Raw genomic sequence first — 23,689 nt, 5'->3', positions numbered from 1 at the left:
CATCTGATTAAGATTTGATTTGGGAATATCTTTTTAAGGTGGAGCTCTTGAGACAAATCTGAATTTATGTGAACTAAACTGTATAACTTAGACTGATGTAGAAAGAACATTTTTTTGCTTGAAAACATTTTGATACAAATTAAACAGAAAACCTGGCATCTCGTATCTTAAGGGGAATGAAAGGGGAGTCTGGGGTCTTGAGCCCTAATCTCTGAGAATGAATGCCAATAATAGTTGGTGAATTAATTGGTTTCACTCTTTGAAGGTAGGAAGGTAGGTGCCGGGGATGAGCACAGAAGCTTAAAGGCCATCCAATCTGTCCTGCCACTAGTACCACCTAGTGGCAGCCAAGAAGATGTGTAGGCATTTTTTTAAAAGCTTTAAAAAGTTATAAAAGCATACATCAGTAAAACTTATTGTTAAAAACAATTACAAATACAAAACAATTCCGAGTAAATTGTCAAGGGTCTTTCCATTTCCTCTCTCAATTCCACTTCTCTTCCTTATTTACAGTAACTTGCTTTTACTGTGCATTTCCTCAAAACCCAATCTCTCTGTCTGTCTCTCTCTCCCTCTCTCATACTCTCTGTCTCTCTCTCTCGATCTGTGTCTCTCTCTGCACTTAGTTTTTAAAAACATAAATGGAACCATACTACATATGATGGCATGATATTTTTTGCATAACAGGTATCTTGAAAATAATTTCCTAGAGCAGCAGAAACTATCCCCTGTGGTCCCACACACTATCATCTGCTTGCAAGTTCAAATGTCAGGTCAGCTGTCGAATTTTGAGCTGGAAGACTAATATAGGTATTGAAAATGCCTCCCTTTCTTCCCCTGCCTAATCTGCACCTACCTTGTTTCCTGTCTTGAGCAATAGCCCCTCTACTCTACTTCTCCATCCTGTGGCCCAAGCTGTCGATGGGTGGCTGGTCCAGGCCTCCATCGCTCCCGTCTTCTCACTCCACTTCTTGCTTCATGCAGATCTCTCTGCCCCCATGTGCCATTGTCTGGCTTTAGCCTCTTCGCTCCTCACCCTTGCAGATGCTTCTATACTCCTCTCCCTGTATCCAAACTGCCAGCAGGGAGATCACTCTGTATCATACAAATCATTCTGTCATTTTATACTTAAAAAAAATAATAATAATAAAACCCTCCAGCTCTCATTTTCTGTAGAGCAAAGCCTAAACTGCTCAGCAGGTATGCAAAGCTCCTCGCAGTCTAGTCTATGCCTCTTTCCTCCTCCACTATTCCCTACGCTCCAGCTGCACAGAATTCCTTCTTCCAGAGTGAATCATACGCCTTCATAAACCGATACCTTTTCTGTGCCCGAGATGTGCTTTCTCTCTTGTCCTCCTGATTAAATTCTGCTCATTCATCAAGATGTAGCTCAAATATTATCTATGAAGCTGCCTCTAACTCTTGCAGGCTCCTCCTCTATCCTTTCATATATTTCATATGCCCTTCTGCTATAACATTTACCACATTTTATTGTAATTATTTGGTGATGAGCAAGATGAGCAATTTGAATACTTAATGGTAGTACCCTCACCATTTCTCGCACCACAGAATAGCTGGCACATGGATGTGTTTTGAATGAGTAAATGAACATTAAAGAGAAGGACTAGGCCTTAGGGCAGTGATTTCCAAATGTTACTGTGATAAAGATCATCTAAGGTTCTTCTTAAGATGCAGATGTTTTGAATTTTTCTCTCAGAGTTCACCTAATTTGGCAGGTCTGAAAAGGCGGAGTGCAGGAACCTACATTTTAACAAACATCCCAGATAATTCTGATGGCCCGCAAGAAGCCCTCTCTTAGAGTACAAAGCAAACAATCTGAAAAAAAAGCAAAGAACATTTGTTCTTTGAGATGGCATACACTGAAGAATGTGCTCATGCCCACAAGAGATCCCTGAGGTGGTTGTTCTTGGCACTTCTAAGAATAAATAGACGCCAGCCAGCGTTTGAGAAAGCCACAGTGAAGTGAATTCCATGAAGACTCTAAAAAAGCACCAAGTTCCCTGTACAAGGGCTGAATTGTTTCTTTTTCAGAACAATTGTCCTCATTACCCATATGTTTGTTTTGTTAGAATAGTCACTATTTAGCCAGGCCCAAGCTGTTGTCATTAATATGTTGCATTTGTGTCAAGCTTCTCTTTGGATATTCTCCAAGCATTTAAACAGCTTTAAGCCTGTCTTCCCTCATTCCCTGAGGGAGGAACAAGCACAAGTTCACGCCAACTCAACTTGTTAGGCATTGCTTAAAAGCAGCTCCTGGAGCACCCCATGCAGGCGGGAGGGGGAGAGTGGGATAATTCCCAGCCCCCTCCCCTCTGTGCTCTCTCATTTCCCCCACCCACCCTGCCAAATGCTCACTGGTGTCTTCAGCAGATGGCTCTCACTCTTCAAGTCTATTCAGACAATTTCCTCTCCAGATAGATAAGCTCTAAAAGGATTCACAGGTTCTAGACAATGCAGGAGTGCCAAGGACCGCATTGGCCAAAGACAAGCCTCCATTCAACTAACCAACGAATCTTCCAGAGACAGTAGAAAACATGGGTTAGGTTCTGGTTCAGAAGGCTGAACCTTTAGGTAGCAGAGGTCCACCAGGTTCAGAGCACCAGTTCTCCCAGAGGTCCCGCAGCTCTGACCTTGGCCACATGGATCTGCCTGGACTTACCTTGACTCCTCATTCATGTGGCTTTCTTCCTGGTGAAGGCCCTCTCAGCTCTATAGACTCTGATTTCCTCACCTCTAAAGAAGTTAACTCAGTTGAATTAATCCAGTTTCTAATTTAGCTACTTTTCCAACTCCACAATTTCTAAGTTCTTCCTTCTCAATCATGGTCTCCTTAGCGTGCCCACTCTTCAGCTTTATGACTCTACACCTGATAAAGAAACCACTACAGGGCCAAAGCAAGACCCATACATACTCAAAGCAGACCATGTGGAAAAGACATTGAACTCTTCTCTAATGGTTTACGAGGTACATTTGATGCTTGTCGGTTTTATGGAAGGATTGATATACCTGAAAGAAAGAGGAGAGAACCGTGCAGGCAGCTACCCCTGGGAGAGTCTGAAATTACTCCCTGATGCTTTGTGCAGATGATTTGGCCCTGAAAGCTTAATTTCTTGCCTCATGGGTCGCTTTGCATTAGTGTCTTCAGGTTTTTAAATCAGTAAACATACAGTACAATTAATTCTGAGAGTATATGTGTGTGCGTGCATATGTGTGGCATGTACAATTCTATGAATTTTAACACATGTATAGATTCATGCAACCACCACCACCATCAGGATACAGAACAGTTCCATCACCCCAGGAAACTCCTGCATGCTGCCCTTTTGAGTGTATCCAAGCTTTATTTTAAGGACTTACTCTCGTTAAGATCACTGGAGAAAGGTTAACCTCTATAGGAAAGTTAAGAAAGATCATCTGTGTCAATATTTGAAAGAACTTGTGCAGGTTTGGATTACATCTATAGGGTGAGGACAAATTCCCATGATCCCAAGTCCTAAATGGGTTCTTAAGTTCTCTTCCCAGGCAAGTTCTCTGAGCTATTCCCTCCTACTCAGGCAAGCAAGAGTACCTAGATCAGGAAAAAGATCCTTGACCTGAACGGGAACCTGATGATTTAAACTTACATCTGTCATACCCATTATTTTGAGTTTAACTAATACGAATCTGAAAACAGTAGGCTCGAGCCATGAAAATTCTGAAAATAACCTGTTTGTGGTCATATTCATTAAATCTCAAGATGTAAATAAGTACCAAGCACGCATGCGTGTATCTACTCCACAACAAAATACAAGACTAAGGAATAAACTGTGAGATCAAGATTCCAGCTGGGTCTTGACTTGAAAAAAAATAGTATTTTGGAATATATGTATATAATTTTGACTTTTCAAATTCTGCTTCAGGCAGTGAAGGAGGTTGCCGCTAACCCCATGGTTACCGCATGGACCATGAGGAGCAGCCTTCCCAGTGGGCAGGAAACATCAGCTTCTGGGGCTTCAGAAATCAGGGTTTGTAGACTTCCAGAGGAGGGCAAGTATGTTGGAGTCATTTGGGTTTTTATTCTGCCTCTTTCATTCTCACTAGCTATATGACCTAGGGCAGGCAGCCTAACCTCTCTGAGCTTAATATACTCATTTTAACAAAAGAAATCATATATAATTTATAGAGTGGCTTGGGGGTAGTACATATAAAATATCTGCCATGCAACATTCAATGGATGTGGTTTTTGCCTTTTCTTTCCCCATTTATTCCACCCCTCTGCTTCTAAACAGAGCCCCACTCCAACTAGTTCAATCAGAGTTTATGTTTTTTCTTTTTAAGTCCATAAGTAAAAATAAAAATGATTTAATCTGCCTCTTAATTCATCCTATAACTTTAGATTTTCCCAGGCAGGAAATAATGTCTTAGAACTAACTTAAAACACTTAAGTTTTCTTTTTGGAATAGTTCCACTTTAGGATCCTCAGCAGAAAAGGAGAGGAGCTGATCAGAGCACCCTAGATGTTGTAGATTAGGCAAGTCTAAGTTATGTTGTAGTACACAACAACCCCATGAATAACCCCAAACATTAATAGTATTTTACAATAGCTTCCCATTCATCTGAAAAAAAAAAAAAAGAAGATGAATTGTTATAGCACAGAAGGATGGATGGATGGATAAATGTATAGATAAGTGATAAAGCAAATACAGAAAAATGCTAATTGTAAAATCCAGGTGATGAGTGTGTGGATGTTTTCTGTACAGTTCTCTCGACTTTTCTGTATATCTCAACATTTTTCACAATAAAATGTTGAGGAGAAAAGTTTATTTCTCAGATATGCTACAGGTCTGATAAAGACTGGCTAGGGTTTCGCTTCATATCTTCTTACTCCAGGACCCAGGATGATGGGTCATCTTGAAAGTGGCTAGTTGCCATGGCAAAGTGAAAGAGAGCTCTGCTGGGTATTGCACAAACAGTTGGGTATTTCAGCCTGGAAATGACATAGCCACTTCTGCTCACAGCTCACTAGCCAGAGTTGTTCTCACAGAGCCCTATCCCAGGTTATGAAGTATAGTCCTATTATATGCCTACACAGGAGAGGGCTGGAAATGTTTGGTGGGCAGACAAATAATTATCCTGACAGAAATAAACTCCTTAAAAGAATGACACACCTTAGTACCATCATCATTAATAATACTAACATGAAAAGGCACATTTACTTAAAGCAATGTCAGTAAGAGAGAACTCAAGCTTTTTCTTTCTTATCTACTTGCCTTCTTTTGGTCTCCTTTAAAGGGAGAACTAACCCGCTAAAGGCTAATATATTCCAAACTACTCACTGGCTGGTTTTTCAGTCAGCCAGCCAGCCAGCCAGCCAGCCAGCCAGCCAGTCAGCCAGCCAGCTAGCTCTTTCTAGAATCTCATCACCTTTTTATTGAGTCAGCTCATTTTCGCCATCAGTACGAATATGTGGACACTGTCCAGAGAACTTAAGAAAAGCAGAAGTTAGATGACGCTTTTCAGAAATGGGGTAATAAAATAAAATCTTTGACTAAACAATATTATTCTCGACTCGACATTTTAGAGGAGTCAGGAAAGACTTTACAGCTAAGGTGACATTTAAGCTGGCACTTGAAGACATTTGCTGGGTAGAAAATGGAGCAGGGCATTCCAAGCTGAGGGAACAGGCTGTGCAGGGGTAAGGAAAGTCTTCTGGCTTGCTTTATCAAAAGGCAAATCAGAAATTCACCAGGGCCAGAGTCTAGAATGCCTCTCAGGATTACTATGAAAGCACCAGGGTAGAACTAAAAATATTGTTGTAATTTTCATCTGTTAGCAAGTGGGAAATGGAATACTATACTTATTAAAGAAAAATTTTAATTAGTCTTCTCTAGCGCTGTAACAGCAGTTAGTATGACTTCAAAGAGCAAAGGTCATCTTCAAGTAATTTGCTGTGTAGAGTTCTCTAGGTCTCTATACTGAATACTGAGTTTCCAGAAATTTAATACTTCTGTTTATTGACAATCGTTTTTACATTATATATATATATATATTTTAATTAATTTGTTTTTTTAAATATATCCACGGTAATTTTCTTTGGAAAAGGAACTGATCTGCTAGGCTGCAAATAAATTAAGGCAAAACCACCAGGTTAAAAAAACAAACACTACAGGAGTGTGGCACATAATGAAGTCATTTTAAACGAAATGTCTCAGGCCGAAGAGAATGGGGAGAAAAGAAAGAAGGTGCTTCTTATGTGATATATTATTTAATCCTAACACACTTTGTGAAGTGGATATTATTGTCATCATTTCATAAATGAGAAAACTGAAGGTCAAATAAAGTGCTTTCTTATAAAATTAGCTGTTTAAACTTGAGCCTTGTTTTTCAACTTCTGAGGCTTCCCCCCATCCCCCACCCCACCCCTGTAAAATGGAAGTATGACATGTGCTACCTACGTCATAGAGTTTTCAGGATTAAAAGAAATAGCAAATAGAACTTTTGACATCATTCTTGACTTCTCCCAGATTTAAAGTTCTCTGATTCTGTCCTGATGTTTGCAATTATTCAAAACTGGGTCTTTATAAAAAAGACTTAATGAAGCCTGTTTGTGTAGAAAGTCTTTTCTTAGCATATCTTAATACATACTACTTCAAATTATTTTTAAATAATTAAAAATATTACCTCTACATGCATTTTTTTGGGGTATAAAAATAGAGCACAAACGTTGGTCATTATTTCAAATTCATGCATGGGATATCCTAGGAAAATAATTTTTATTCCTTTAAATGCCTTCAGTTTTTCTCTTGGCACTTTTAATAATTTTGTTTGAAAATGTATTTTGCCCCACCTTTTGAAACAAAATGCACGAAATAATATGTGCAGACACTGTTCTAAAAGTTTTACATACGTTCATTTATTTAATCCTCACAACCATTCTACAAGGTAAATAGTATTATTATCTCCATTTTCCAAATGAGAAAATTGAAGCACAGAGATACTAAGTGACTTGCCTAAGGTCACACAGTTACTAAAAAGCTGAGCCAGGATTTGAATTGAGGCATCTTAGCTTCAGAATCTGAACTTTTAAACACTGAGTCACGATGACACATTTCTGAAGATAATGCATTATCTTCCTAGATGATACAGGGCCGTGATTATATATATCATTTTTTATTTGATATCCACTGAAACTACTGTGATTTAGTACAAGATTGTGTCTCTACAGTCCCTATATATTATACTTTTTGACTGACCGTGTTCGCTTTTTACATTTTTTCTTTATCCTCTGTGGAAAAAAATATATAATTTTAGCATATCTACCTCTACAAATTGCCTTCTTTCCTCTAATTATTCTACTTCCAATTTCCTAAAAGCCAGAAACCAGATCACCCTGTATATTAGAACTATCTGTAAAATAAGATTCATGAGGCTTTGAGAGAAGACCCAAGCCTTTAGTGAATGGACTTTGTGACATCCGTGACAGGGATCTTTATTTTGTGGCATGTTTTCTGTTCTCAGCTGTGATCTAGATAGTTTAGAAGGCTGGATAAATGACTTCTCAATAAGCAAGGTGTCACAAAATATAAATTCAAGGCATTTCTACTCTTCTACCTGTTCAAAAGTGTTTTAGTCATCAACATAATTAGAAGGATGGCCTTGTTCCTCAAGCTTCTGGGTAGCCATCTGATGCTTAGAAGTAGAGAGACGTGGCTACAACTTGTATAAAAATAGCCCTTCCAGATGGCTGAGGGGCAAAGTTACAACTCAGCAGCTTGATATAGCTGAGCACTCAAGTTTTGGAGTAGAAGGAGAGCTATAGGAGAAGTAGCCAGAGACACTGGGCTTGAGTCCAATCATAAGTAGAACAGTATATGCCAGGAGAGATCACTTAACGTGGCAGATTAGCTGTTAAGATTTCCTGTTTACTTCATCTCCATCTCCTCCCCATCTCCCGTGATTCAGCCTTACCTCTTAGCCCCAAGGGAACACACACACACACACACACACACACACACACACACACACACACACACATTTTTTTTAAAGAGTATAAAATAGAGTTATCCTTAGAGTTGCCTTGATTGCGTTTCTCGCCATCCTCTGATATTTCTGAATAATTTCCCGGTATCTCATTTGGGAAATGATTTTTTTTTTTTCTCCAGAATACCTTTGCTCCTACTTATTCCCAAATCCATTTCTCTGAGATACCCTCAGAGATCTTTTCGATTTCTATTTTCTTATGTTAACCAGGGTAAATTTACAATTAATAGCCCTAATCAATACAGATACACACACACACACACACACACACACACACACACACACACACACACACACACACACACACACACACATTTTTTAAAGAGTATAAAATAGAGTTATAACTTGTAAGGCTTAAAAGGCTTTAGAATTCTCCTAGCTTAACTCCTTGTTTTGGAGACAAGCAAACTGAGACATAGAAAATTGAAATAACCACTTAGGCTCAAGGAGCATGTTTGTGGGGCTCAGATGCTCCAGCTTCTGTCCAGGGCTCACCAGCTGCCTCCTCTCTGGGAGTGTGCAGTTGTGCTGGGCCATATTTCCTCTCAGCCCTGCCTTGAATCATCCCAAACTCAAAAATCAAAGCCTCTACGTGTTTTTCTAAAGCCATGGAAATATTGCAAATGCCATAATATTGCTTCTACCTCTCAAAACAAATGCTGAAGCTCTGATAAATGAGTCACTAGTTTGAAACCTCTTGTTTCACAAATGAAAATATTTCTTAATCAAAGTCTTCAGATTAAAATATGTAGTTCTCATATTTCCCCACCTTCAAATCACTGCATTTCTATTGGATATTCTAGAAGAAAACTTAAGTCTCTGTCTACAGTAAATACATTTAAAAAAATATCTCAATGTCTGTTTAAATAATTGCGTGTTGGTTTTTAAAATACAGTAACCAGAAATGGGTCAATTTTTATATTTGGCAGCAGTTGTAATAGACACTATTATTTTTGAAAAGCAAGTGAACTGAGAAGCATTTGCTCTCCTAAACCTCCGCCTCCCCCCACCACTCATAACTAGCCCAAATCCAAGGCATTGCTGTGCCCTGCTGGCAGTACAGCCTCATTGCAGGTAAGTGACAGGTGGAAATTCCATTCTACAATAAATTGGCTCTTTACAATACTTCCATTAACCTTGCTTCTTCTTACATGAAGGGGTTACAGGCAGCAAAAAACAAATCCTCAACTAATTTTTTTCCAATGTGATAGGATTTGTGCTTCTCAAGTGAATATTACAATATTGTCACAAAGTAGTATGTTGCTTTTCAAGAGGAAGTTTCTTTCCTTCTTAGAGATTCATCCTCAAACTTCGTGGAGTATTGGCTTTGTGCTGGGTACCTTGTGGCACTCTGGGAGTAGGCAAGGAGGTATCCACCCTGATGTGCACTTACTATTACAGCACCACAGCCTCAAGTTGCTCAGCTACAGAGCTGGCTGATAGGGGAATGGCCACCACGGAGGGAGGAATTTTGGAAAGAGAACAGGGACAAACATTTCTTGATTGCCCACCAAGTGCCTGAGCCTGTGCTAGCCCTGTTAGAGCTGGCTGGAGCATCCTGTTAAATTGTCAGAATTGATCTCTGGGTAAGTGTGCTAATTCTACTCCAGGTCTGTCCCCCTCATGCTGCAACACAGATGGAGATCTTAGGGGAGCTGGCTTGGAGCAGAGGTCCACCTGCTAAATAGATATTGCCCAAATTAAGAAGGCAAGCCAGGGTATGATTTTCAACACCTTTATTAAGAAATATCAAAAGTTGATTACAGTTCCATACACAGTTTTACAAAGTTCAAGTGAAGGGGAATGTAGGGATGCCATCAATATAATGCCAGGGTCTCTTGCCAAAGAGATAACCCTGAAACTCCTGTCACCTTGTTTAACAGTGGTCACAACCATGCTTCTTCCCAATTCCACCAGGCCATGGCACAAAATCTTAAGTTACTTGAAAGAGTTTTAATACACTATAAACACTTCTTAAATATTTCTCCTTTTATTTTGTCATCATCCTTTCCTGAAAAAGCTGAGCTATCTAGAGGGAGCACATTTGAATCACATTCACGGCAGTTTGTATTACATTTTCACAAAGCCTGCTTTAAGGGCTGTAAAACATTGCAAGTTACCATATTACACTTGGGAGAGAACCCATACACGTTGTTATTTTCTTTATTTAACGTTTAACAAAAAAGGGGAATCACTCAACTTGAAAACATAACACCACGGTTATTTGGTAGAACTGTTAAGCATGGGACATGCCTGCCAATTCCACCGAGGTCCTCAGAAGCGGCCAACAGGATGACCGAGAACAATTGGATGCAGGCACACCAACACAGAATATGGAATGGGGTCTTCTTGGGGATGATATATCACGATCTTTTGTCAGGGACATTGCATCAGAGGGAAATTACGCTTTCAAAATAATCGGGGCTAGTAGGTCATTGGCACCCGATGGGAAACATCAACGGTGTGGTGAGCCTTGGTGAAGGCTTGTGCTGGGTTATCTAAAAGGAAATTTCTGAAGGATTGTCCAGCAACATCAGAAAAAGCCATCTTCAGAGGAAGGACTCCTTGTTCACCCACATGAGACTGCGCGTCTCGTTGGGCTTGCACTCATACTCAATGACAGAGAAGGGGCTTCCCCATTGGCAGTGATCTCGCTTGTGGTAATTATAGAACTTGACTTGCCACATTGTTTCGAAGGTCCCAATGTCAGTTATCTGAGGGAGAGAAATACGCCCCATGAAAAATTCATTCTGCCATGAGCAATAGAAGAGAGCCAATGTTAGTGAGAGGTCCTGCATCATCAGGTGTGATCAATCAAGACTCTGAGTTGGCAAACCTTAGCCTTTACCTTAATAAACTATCTTCCGTTATTATGGGAGATATTTTCCTGTAAAGCTGTGTGTGGACCATTTTTCCTCTATAAAATCTTATTTCCATTGTATGAGTGGCATTTGCTATTATATTGCCTTTTAAAAAAACTTAACTCCCTAAATGTATGTGTTTTCCAAATTTAATTTCTGGAAACCACTTAGAATCTCAGAATTTTAGTGCTTGCCACAGAAGGGGGATTGGGAAGAGAGGAAATAATATTTAATGATTGTCTTTTGGTTTCTATCTCAAAAGACGGTTGTATAAAATAACATAAACACAACATAACTAAACATAGGATGGCAATTGTCTTATCGTTAATTTCAATTCCAGGGAAAATTATTTTATTGGAAGTATTTGATTATTAAAGACTCCACTTTAACTTTCAAATACCACTGAATGTTTATAAGTCCAGTTCCGTGCCCATGTCTATACCTTACCCAAAACCACATTTGAGTATCTACAAGGTGCCTTGCACATATACAAGTTTCTATAAGGCATGATTCTTGCTCTCACAGAGTTTGCATTCCGCTCCCAGAAGGTAGGCCCTGCAAATCACTACACAGAATTCTTCTGAACCAGAAGAACACAACTCTCATGTAGCTGAGAACAGGGCGCAGAATGCCCTAGAGGCCACTGGGCAGGTGCTCAAGTGGCCTGTGGGGTAGCCTGACCCTGCTACCGCCTCCTGGAGCTATTTAGGGGATCTGGCATTCAATAGCATGATGCCTGTCGTTATTTTCTCCTCTGACCCTTCCCTGTCATGGGAAGGGACAGGGACTGACTTGGCAGGGTTTTTAGACTTGTCAGAAGCCAGAAGACATGGAGGGGGAGGGCAGTGAGCAGAAGAAGCCTTATACTTGTAGCTGCTACAGGAGGAGGGTAATCAGGTGCTTCCCAGATAGCTCTCCAAGATGCTCTCAAAATTATATTCTGCACCATTGCCTCATCCTACTAATTTGATCCCAAAACAAGATTTGGCTTTCCTTTGGGAAATTTGGTTGACTTGAAACAGTGGGTGATATACCACACATTTTCTCCCAGATGAGAAAATGAAGTATCTCTTTTTAAAGAATCATGGCATAAAGAGCTGTACATGTATACAGCAGCTTTATTCACAATAACCATAGACAGGGATCAGCCCAAATGTTTCAACATCACTTGGTGATAAACAAGTTTTAGTGTATCTATAAAATGGCATTTTACTCAACAGTAAAAAGAAACATACTGACTCAGGCAGCGACAAAGATGGATCTCAAAGACATGCTGAGTAAAAGAATCCAGACCCCAAAGAATACATACTGTATGATTCTATTTATATAAAACTCATATGCATAATATCTATTATAATATATAATATAAATAGTAGATATATAATTTATATATTATGTATATGATATACGAGTGATTGATGATTAATGAAAATGTGCCAGAGGAAAATTTTGGGGGTGATGAAAACATGTTACATCTAGACGGGTGTTGGTTACATGGGTGTATGTATATGTTTGTCAAAACTCAGTGATCAGTGTGCTTAAAATGGGTACATTTATTATACGTAAACTATACCTCAAAGTTCATTAAAAAATAAAAATACTGATTTTTAGCTAGCTACAAGGAAACAGGTATTCTAAACACTGCCAATGGGAACTGAATTATATAGCCTTCTGGAAGAGTAATTTGTATCAAGTTAAAGGTGTGAATATATGTAGGTCTAGCAATTTCACTTATAATTTATCTTAAGAATATCACGGTGTTTAGAATAGTGAAAAATTAAACCCTAAAAAATGTCCCTCTAGAACATTAATTAATTATGGCATATCTATATAATGGAATACTATGTAACAATTCTAAATGTAAAACATTTAATAAACTTTTTCTATGATTCTATATGTTACCTGAACTAAGCAGAGTACCAACAAAAATGTCTAATATTAATTCAACTAAACTTATACATGTTAATAAGTTTTATTTTCTTCTATGTACTTATTTGTATTTTCAAAATTTAATGATTGAGTTTTTTTATAACCAGAAATAAATGTTAAGCCAAACTGTATTTATAAGAATTACCAAATAGTTAATATCATTAATAATATTAATAAGAATATATGAATTAATTACTAAAAACTAAGAACATTTAGATGAAGCTAGAACATAGTTCATTAAAAAGAAAAAAATGGCTAACATCTGAAAAATAATCACATGTAATACTAGTAATTAAAGAAATATGAACTTTTACAGAGATAATATTCACCTATCAACTTAGCCAAAACTTCTAAATACCAGAAGTAATCTAAGCATCCAACTTTAGAAAATATTGTGAAAATGGTGGCATATCCAAGTGATGGATTTATATAACCATTAAACATGAATTTAGTGTTTTTAATAATAAGAGAAAATAATTAGAACAATGTTAACAGGGAAAAGATCGATTAAAACAGTTTACAGTATGAGATCAAATATGTAAAATAAGATATACAGAAAAAAGAAAATGAAAAATATTAATAATAGAGCTTCTAAATAAAGAAATTGAGTGTTTTTCTATCTTTTCTGCTCAGATTTTTTACAATAAATGTTACTTTTATAATCAGAAAGAATATTTTAAATAGTGAAGTGAATTTATCATTCCTGAAAAATTAACGTATATATTTCTCAAATCCTAGGGACTTTATAAACTCTATTAAGGCTACCTATATACATATGAAAATATTACAACTTTGTATACAATACAGTAGTGGTGGTAAGAACAAAATCTCATTTTATAAATTACCAAGACTTATTACTTTTGACCAGCACAGGGCATTCCAATTTAAAGTGCAATTGAATTAAACTAAGTTATAAAAATATTTTACAAACACCAGCTAGTCTTTTGAGGGAAGCAGCTTAAAACCATGCTAGGTAAGGGAAAAAAATAATGCCGAGGCCTTTTTTTAAAATAGACAAAAGTTGGTTACAATACACAAAAAAAAACCTAAGATGATTATGACCACAAATAAGAAAAAACTTAAGGCACTACATTTATGTCGGAATAATCTTAAAACTAAGAAAGTCTCAATCTAAGAGTTCTCAGTAAAACAAGAGACCAAAATAGAAATCTGATGACAGAAACAGTCATGGTTAAAGATATGGGATACAGTAGGTGCTTCGTATTTCGGTTTTGTTTCTCTTTTATTAATGCTGATCCAAGGTCATGGTGTATGTAGTAAACTTAATTGTTGCTGACTAGGAATATATTTTCCTCTTTCCCATGCCTAGTTGTTTTAACTTCTCTTTAGCTTTCTTCCTTCCTATTCATTCTTCCGGAGTTCTATTTCCTGGGCATCTCACCACTCAGCTCAGAATTTCTTCTCCTCTGGCTAAGAACAGATGGAGTCTAGAAAGCTGACATTCTTTTTGAAGAACAGAAGCAACTACTCAGGCTCTTCCTCCCAATCCATCTGTGCCTTCTAAGGAAAATTTACCCAGGCAGGCTCCCTGGGTGATGCAAGTTATGCAAAGGTATAATCCTGTGCATTTGTATAGTACTCTTTATTTTATGCAGCTCTTTAAAAGATGTCATTCCATGTTGGTCTTGATTTTAACATCTCCATTTTGTGGATGAAAGAACTAAGATTCAGAGAGGTTAAGTGACTTGCCCTTGGTCTAAAATATGCACCTAGTTAATGATAGGTCAAGAACCTAGGTGTCCTAATTCCTACGTAAGAACTATCATCATTGTACCAAACTGTTTATTTGAGCAAAACAGCTAAGAGTTAATGATCAGTTTTTTTCTTTTTTTTTCTCCCTGAGTGAGAATGTATATGGATTGTCACCTGTTGAATGCTTTAGGACACTGCTATGAACTGAATGTTTGGATACCTCCAATATATATATAATAAAGCCTGAATCCCCACTGTGATGGTGTTTGGTATTTGGAGGTGGGGCCTTTCAGAGGCAATTAGGTCATGAGGGTGAAGCCCTCATGAATGGGATTAGTGCCAATAAACAAGAGAGGGATAATCTCTCTCTCCCTGCTTGCCTTCATGTGAGGACATAGCAAAAAAAAGCAGCCCTCTGTGAACATGGAAGAGTGCTCTCATCAGACACCAGATCTGTTTGCACCTTGATTTTAGAATTCCAGGCTCCAGAACCATGAGAAATAAATGTTTGTTGTTAAAGCCGCTCAGTCTATTGTATTCTGAAACCAATATTTTACTCTATCCCTGGACATTTGCTATAGTGTCCTTACAAGCTGCAAACCTTTGTACATTTTTATTTCGCAACTAATGTGAAAGAGAACTCATCAGATTCCAAGGAGAGGAGATGCATTTGTTGTCCTCGGTAATAAATGAGTACTTCCAAGTGCCTGTTTTAAACAATTTCTGTGGTCTTACAACCAGCTGTCCTAGAATACCCAGACTACTCTGTATTCGCCATGCCACCCACCTCCACTGGAGACAAGAATAAGGTCATGGAGAAATCCATTGACTAGGGAGCACAAAATGGGCTTATTATATTGATAAAAACATGACATTACTTCATTACTAAACAAAATCTGTATAAATGAACATCTGTGACTTTTAGTGTGGTGTTACCATTTAATTCCTACTGGATTTCAAGCTGCTCTATTCTTGTGATGTGTCAAGTTTTATTAGTTAATACATGTTTTTCATTTCTCTTAGATTTCTCTTAGCTGAATACATATAGGACTAAAAGTTTTGGATCTTTTAAAGCATATTTGACTTTAAAAGAAACTGTCACATTTTTCTGAAGTGATGATGCCATTTTACATTTCTACCAGCAATATGAAAGTTTCAGTTGCCCTACATCCTCTCCAACAGTTAATATTGTTAGTCCTTTTAATTTTAGCCAATCTAGTGGTAAGATGAAAGAAGGTAATAAAGAACAGAAGTCAATGCGGTAGAAAAGGAAAAACTATAAAGAAAAACTGTAAAGAAAAGTTGATAAAACTAATATGTTTTTGGAAAATGTCTTAAAATTGATAACCCCCTAGCAAAACTGAGCAAGTAAAAAAAATTACCAGTAACAGAAACGAAGGAGACCAATACATTTAATGAAATGGACAAATTCTTCAGTTGACCTCTATTTACTAAAGAAATTGAATTTGTAGTTAAAAATTTTCCCAGAAAGAAATTTTCAGGCCCAAGTGGCTTCATTGATAAATTCAGACATTGAGGGGGGAAAAAAACCCAACAATTCAACATAAATTCTTTCCGACAACAGATGAAGGAACTCTTTTCAAAGCTGACACAAGGAATAGCTTTTATATTTGGGAGTGCATGCATAAAGCTACCTTCTTCCGCACACACAGCCTCATAACAAGCTCATACATCTTGCCTTATTTTTCCAAACTCCCACCAGTCTCCCACTGACGAGAGCCAACAGAAGGAGAACATTATAATGATTCGCGCAGACGGCATCTCCACCTGGACTTTCTCCTGGAAAGGACTGAGTAGGGAATTAGTCATATTAAACACGAGTTAACATTCTCTTTGAAGTGGGGGCTGAGCGCTTTTAGAGCTGGGTAACACTTTATTAACTCCCGGTACCAGGGCTTGTGGAATTATTTGAATAAAGAGATCATTGCCGTTAATCTGACTCAGAGGGTATTTTACTTCTTCCTGTCTTGAGCTTCGCTGCGGAAAGTTGCTAATGGCACCTGCAATTTCTACATGGGCAGTAGCACATCAAGGCAACACAGCTTTTCTTCAAGAATTGTTATTTGTCTTTTAATTTAAATCACATTATAATGAAAATTTAACTTTGTTTATGATGTTTGACAGAAATTTTGCCTTGTATGTAATCAAAGTTTTCAATTTTTACTTTTGGATGTCTTCCATTTATTTTAGGTTTAGATTAACCCTTTTTATTTTGATTTTTTAAAAAGTTGGCTTTTTACAGATAACCCCTTGATCTATCTGAAGTATATTTTAGAGTATATTATCAGGAAAAAACAAGTGATGTTTCACTCAAATAGCCAATTATCCCAGCATTACTTATCCAATGATTTAAAAATAAAAAATAAAAAAAAAACTATGTACTTTGAAGTAACTTTAGACTCATAGGAAATCTCTCTGGTATACCCTTAATCCAGCTTCCATTGCTGGCTTCACCTATGTAATTGAGTTTCCTTGGACATCTCAAGATGTCCTTGATATCCGTTAAAGTGTGATTGTGTCTGTAATTTTCAATACTTAAGCTTGAAACATTGGTGGCAAAAGTCATAAAACAGTGTAAAAGGCTATGTAAGGCTTTCATTACTAGAATGATATTGGAACTTAACATTAGAGATGCTGACTTGATCAGGAAATCCTAATTTCAATTGTTTTCCTTAGACTCACTCTATTATAGATAAGTTCAAATCACAGCCAACGCTCAAACCAAAAGCTGTAAGATCATTGTTGGAACAATTAACTATCAATGACTTGCTTTTTCTAGATATGGAAATTATATGTAAGAACTTAGGCTTTACTGCTGGGACTCAGGACTTGTGATTTACAGTAAGAGACTGCAGATCCTGTCCCCTACAACATACTCCCAAATCACCCAGTAACTTGAAGTCTCTCCAACCTTTTAGGGCACCAGGGACCGATGCTCCTATGAGAATCTAATGCCTGATGATCTGAGGTGGAGCTGAGGCGGTGATGCTAGCACTGGGGAGTGGCTGCAGATACAGATGAAGCTTTGTTTGCTTGCACACCACTCACCTCCTGCTGCGAGGCCCAGTTCCTAACAGGCCACTGACCGGTACTGGTCCTTGGCTTGAGATGGGGGACCCCTGTTTTAGTGTATACTTAGACAGTTGATCTAGACTTATGGTAATTAATAAAATCTGTCTTTTCATGACTAAGTCTGAATCATTCTTACATTTAAAAAAATACCTGTGCTTCAGCCATCCAAAATAATGTAAAAATTCTCACTTTATAAATCTAATTAAGAAGTTTTTAATCAACTCCTTTCTAAATGTTTGAGTTAATCTCCCCCCATAGTGTTTGTTCTGCTTACACCTCTAGTAAAAGATGTATCCTTCTGGTCCTTTTAAGGCCAGAGGCTGAAGAGGGAGTCGCAGCTTCAGGAATAAACAGAAAGTTATAGCTCTGGTCCCCAGCTCATACCGGCTCCAGGGAGAAGATGGGGAGGGTTCCTCTCCTGCTCTATGAGCACTTGGAAGACTGGGTACAGGCTCATTTATGGTGGCCCCCTCTGCACTTGACCCAGTGCCCAGTACAAGTTCAGTGAAAGAAGGAACAACTTCAAGCTGGCTCAGGGGCCCTCTGTGATCTCATGAAAATTCTGATAACTTTCATATTTGCAGTTCTGCTTCGAGTTAACATTTTCTTTCACCTCTAATTACATATGCTATTTTGACATACTGGGAGTGGAAGGATATCTCTTTGTTATAACAAAAGATTTATTTTGATCCAACAGCCCTTCGTCATGTACGTAACATGAAAATATTTTCTTAGAGGTCTAAACATACATTTTAAAACTCTAGAAACGGATGGTTTTGTCAGAAAAACAAGTAAAATGGACTCAATAAAACCACAAAGCTCCCCTCCCCCAAGTAAAAGTTATGGACTAAATTAAAAGTTAAAAACATTCCTTCCGAATATCTTTATTTTGGATCTTGACTTTTATGGAGAAATTCTGTCAGACTTTCAAGTAACAGCTAAGTCCTATGCTATGTAAATTGTTTCAGAACACAAACTACGAAAATGTTCCTAATTCATTTTATAAAGCTATTAAACCTGACAGTAAAACTTAGTCTGTAAAGGCCTTCTAATTGTTCTTCCCCTCTTGTCTCCCTTCCATTTACACATTGCCACTAAACTGATTGTAAAAACATGCAAATCTTATCATAGTATCAGGAGCTAGAACTCTTATCAAGATTTTTAAAAGAGAGAGGTAATGGTGGCGTGGAGTTGTTGGATGAACTTTATACGTATTATCATAAAATCTGACAAAATACAAACAAAAAAATGAAGCTTTTAAAAAGTGACTAAAAGAGGGACAGAAACCAGAGGAGAGTTACCTTGAAAACACCTCGACTACAACAGTTAAGAATTGTTTTTGTTTTTGTTTTTTGTTTTTGCCTGAGGGAATTCCTCAGTCCCCTATAGATCTGGCAGAAGAAAATGGAAGCTTTCTTGCTGGAAGTGGCTGAAGACAGTGTTCAGGACTGGTGGAGCAGCAGAAATATTCCAGGAGAAAATCCTGGAAGCAAGAGAGCAGCAGAAGAGGTGAAACCCAGAATCTGACTATAACTCTGCCGTAATCCCTGGCTAACTGCATACACGGGCTGGTAGAAAGGGACACCCTAATGGACTTATTGAAAAAGCAGTCAAATCAGTGAAGAGTCGATCCTTGAAAGAAAAAAATTATGCTGTAGCAGATTTGTAACTTCAGTGTCGTTTTTTTTTTTGTTGTTGTTGTTGTTGTTGTTGTTGTTGTTTTTGATTGAGTGCATTCCCAAACCTGATAAGTTAAAACCTTAATGGCTTGAAATGTCAAAGCAAAGGTCTCAGGACTGGCAGAGCAGCTGGAAATTTAGGAGAATCTCAAGGTGGATGGATCCTCAAATCTTAGTATAAACTGGCCAATTCCTTGGTTGAATGCTAAACTCTATTAGCTTAAGGGACCAGGCTAGAAAAGCAGCAACTGGAAGTTGAAAAAAATTAAGCGCTCATTCAGCTACTACCCACTGCTGGCAACACAGAGTTTGTAGCTTGAGTCCAGGAATGTTTACTGCATGCTATAGTATAAAAAGATAATAATCTTCAGAAGAATAAAAGAAACTAGAGTCAATAACATATTATCTACAATGTTTAATTTCTAATCAAATATTACCAAACATGTAACAGAACAGGAAAGTATTACCCATATTCAGGAAAAAAAGTCATTCTATAGTAACTTACTCTAAATGGGGCCAAATGTTGGATTTACCAAATATTTTAAACCAGAAATTATAAACATGCTCAAAGAAGTAAAGGGGAACATGGTTTCAATGATGAGCAAACAGGGAGTCTCAGGAAATGGAAACTATAAAAAGTACAAATGAAAATTCTAGAGCTGAAAAATATGACAAAAATATTAGATGATAAGCATAATAGCAGACTACAAATGATAGAAGAAAAAAAATCAGTGAACTTCAGGATACATCAATGAAATAGTCTAATCTGAAGAACCGCAAAAGAAAATTGAAGAGAATTAAACAGGAACTTAAAGACCTCTGGGATAACACCATATGTGTAATTGGAGCCCTACACTCTAAGGAAAGGAGAGAATGGAATTGAAAAAAAAAATTTTTTTAAACAAAATAATGGTTAAAAATAACCTAAATTTGGTAAAAAATCATAACTTACAGATTCAAGAAGTTCAATGGGCCCTAAGGAAAAAGAGGTACAAAGAAACCACACTTAGGTACATCTTAGTCAAACCATTGAAAACCAGAACTGCACAATACACAAAGGATCATTTATTTTATATATATATATGCAATATGATATATATAAATATTATGTATATAGGTCTTATACTTCAATTAAAATATCACAGTGCAAATAAAGAAAAGAAATAAAGAAATAAAACGAAATAAAAAAATGGACAGTGAAACATGAAAACAAAGCTCAATTTTTAAAAAGTCCAATAAAATCGGTAAATCTCTAGTTAAACTGATCAGAGAGGAAAAAAAAGCAAATTATGAATATCGAAAATGAAAGAATGGACATCACTGGAGATCCTAAGACATTAAAGGATGATGGAAGATAATTATCAACAACTTTGTGCCAATAAATTTGACAATTTAATTAAAACAAATGAATAACAAACATCAAAGATAAATTACAAACAACTCAGGAAATAAAATGTGAGTAGCTCAATATCAACTAAGGAAATTGAATTTGTTAACTAAAATTTTCAAAGTAAAACACATGCCTTTATTGGTGAATTCTATCCAACATTAAAGAAGAATTATATCAATACTAGGCAGTAATGTGTTCACTCTTTCAGACAACAGAAGAGTGTACACATTACAAATCATTTTATGCAGTCGGTATTAACTAGATGAAGACATTACAAGAAAAGGAAACCACAGAGCAATATCCCTAAAGAGCATAGATGTAAAAACCCTCAATAAAATATTAATGAATCAAATCCAGTCATATATACAGAGAATATACCATGACCAAATAGTGTTTATTTTGGGAATCCAAGTTGTTTTAACACCGAAAAAGCAATATGATCTACCATAGAATAGAATAAAAAAGAAAACACCATGTGATCATCTCAAAAGATAGCGAAAACATTTGAAAACACTTTATAAACACATTCCTGATAAAAACTCTCAGTAAACTAGGGATAGAAGGGAACTTCCCTAACCTGAGTATACCAAAAACAAAAGAAAACAAAACAAAAAAACCTACAGCTAACTTCATACTTAGTGTTGAAACCTGAATGCTAATAGATTTAACAAAAAATATATAAATCTGTATAGGGAACACTGTAAGATATTATAGAGAGAAATTAAAGAAGACCTAAATAGAGATATCATATTCATGTATTAGAAAGCTCAACATTAAAGTGTCAAATTTCTCCAAATTAAACTATAGATTTAATGCAAAACAAATTAATATCCCAATTTTTGGAGAAATTGACAAGCTCATTCTAAAATCTATATAAAAATGCAAAGGCCTAGACTAGCTAAAATAACTGAATAAACAAAGCTGGAAGATTTATGCAACCTGATTTAAAGACTATAGTATATAAGACATGAAAGAAAATTGTTTTAGCTCTCCTATGTCTTTTGCATTTCTAAATTTAAAAGACTGATATATAAGTAAGTATGCAAAGCAGCTAAAATTCTCATATATTGCTGGTAGAAATATGAAATGGTACAATGGTCTGGATATTTCTTATATAGTCAAACATACACTTACTTACCTTGTGACTTGTCAAATCTCCCCTTAGGTATTTACTCAAGTCAAATCTCCCCTTAGGTAGTTACTCAAGTGAAATGAAAATGTGTTCACACTAACAATTATACTCAAATATTCATAATAGCTTTACTCATAATATCGAAAGCTGAAAACAATCCAGATTTCCATTTGTTAGAGAAAAATAAATAAATTGTAGTATATCCATACAATGGAGTACCACTCAGTAATAAAAGGAACCAACTACTGATACATGCAACAACACAGATGGATCTCAAGAACGTTATGACAAATGAAAGAAGTCAGATACAACAGTATGATTCTATTTACACAAAATTCTAGAGCGGCTAAAACGAAGGTATTGAGACAAAAACCTCAGGGTGGGCTAGGGTTTGGGGGATTGATTACATATGGGCATGAGGGAATTTTTCAGGTGATGGAAATGTTCTATATTTTTATTGGCGTGGTAATTATACAGTAGTACCCATTTGTCAAAACCTATGTAATTGGACACTTAATATTCGTGCATTTTATTATATGTAAATTTATATCAAACAAATTTATATCGAACAAATTCCTATAGGCATTAGGATAAATCTGAAAGAAAAAAGGTCCCGTAACATCCAACACCTAAACTTACTTCTCCAGCTTTATCTTGAGCCTGTCTCTGCCTCACTCTGGTCCTGCCATGTTGGGCTTCTCTCATTCATTAGAACACATTTTGCTTTCTTCCAGCTCTTTTTTTAAAAAATTTATTTATTTTAATTAGTTTCAAGTGTACAGTACATTGCTTCGACATTTATATAGTTTATAAAATGGTCCCCCTAATTGCTCCTTCTCTCCTCTGGTTTTCCACCTAGCCAATATATTAATGCTAACTGCATTCCCTATGCCATGCTCCGCATCCCCATGACCATCTATCAACTACTAATTTGTACTTCTTAAACCCTTTACCCCATTCTCCAAGCCCTCTAATCCCCACTCCCCTCTGTCTGTCATCAAATTGTCTACTATATTTGTGAGTCTGTTTTTGATTAGTTTGTTCTTTTTGTTCCTTAGATTCCACGTATAAGTGAAATCATATGGTATTTATCTTTCTCTCTCTGACTTATTTCACTCAGCTCTTGATCTTGGTAGCTCTTCTTTCCTCACATGCTTCCTCTTCCCTCAACCCTTATTTATCCTTTAGTTCTTCTTTAAGAAAGCCATCCTCAAAACCTTGGATGAGGCTGAGACCCTTGATATATGATGCTCCAAAGGCACCACTACCTTTTCACTTCACTTTACGTTATAATAATTTACTTTATTATTGATAATCATGTATAAAGTATGTTTTCCTTCTCTAGCTTAGAAGCTCCATAAAGTCAGGGATATCTATTTTTTCTACCATTCTTCTACCAGTGCCTGATATATAAAAAATTTTCATGTATTTGCTGAGAAATCAAGCAAGTGAAAAAATTAACAAAATAAAAATCTAAAAGTCCTAAGTAAAGTATTAGCATATTAAATTTAGCAATATATTAAAAATAATACATAATTTTAAAGTAGGGTTTATTTTAGGAAATAAGGGTAGCTTAGTATTTGAAAATGTATTATATAATTATTACATTAATATATCAATGGAGATAAATTATCTCCATACATGGGAAAGGAATTAGATGAAGTTTAACACATCTCCCAATTAAAAATATACCTTTAGTGAACTAGAGAAAGAATGCTTTAACATGATAAATATTTGAAACTAACATTGTACCTAGTAGTGAAACTCTGGAGATAAGGATACTCCTTACCATCACTAGCAGGCAATATTATTCTAGAAACATTAGAAACATTAAACCAATGCAGTAAGACCA

The 23,689-nt window shown here is 36.6% G+C and overlaps 1 protein-coding gene across 2 annotated transcripts in view; it reads right to left on the bottom strand.

Annotated features, from left to right (window-relative positions):
• Nucleotides 1-1,638: 1,638 nt before the first annotated feature.
• The window catches only part of CNRIP1 (cannabinoid receptor interacting protein 1), a 25,010-nt gene continuing 2,959 nt past the window's right edge, over nt 1,639-23,689 (bottom strand). The window contains exon 3 of one of the 2 annotated variants that reach the window (XM_006909534.1): nt 1,639-1,936. In XM_006909534.1, coding sequence (XP_006909596.1) covers nt 1,769-1,936 — 168 coding nt within the window. In that variant the 3' untranslated portion in view covers nt 1,639-1,768. Of the gene's footprint in view, nt 1,937-10,558; nt 10,755-23,689 lie in introns of those variants that run through there. The other variant, XM_006909535.2, reaches the window with a different exon arrangement.

This window comes from Pteropus alecto, unplaced genomic scaffold (assembly GCF_000325575.1).
Source record: "Pteropus alecto unplaced genomic scaffold, ASM32557v1 scaffold131, whole genome shotgun sequence".
Taxonomy (NCBI): domain Eukaryota; kingdom Metazoa; phylum Chordata; class Mammalia; order Chiroptera; family Pteropodidae; genus Pteropus; species Pteropus alecto.
This window is presented reverse-complemented; position numbering and strand designations above follow the sequence as displayed.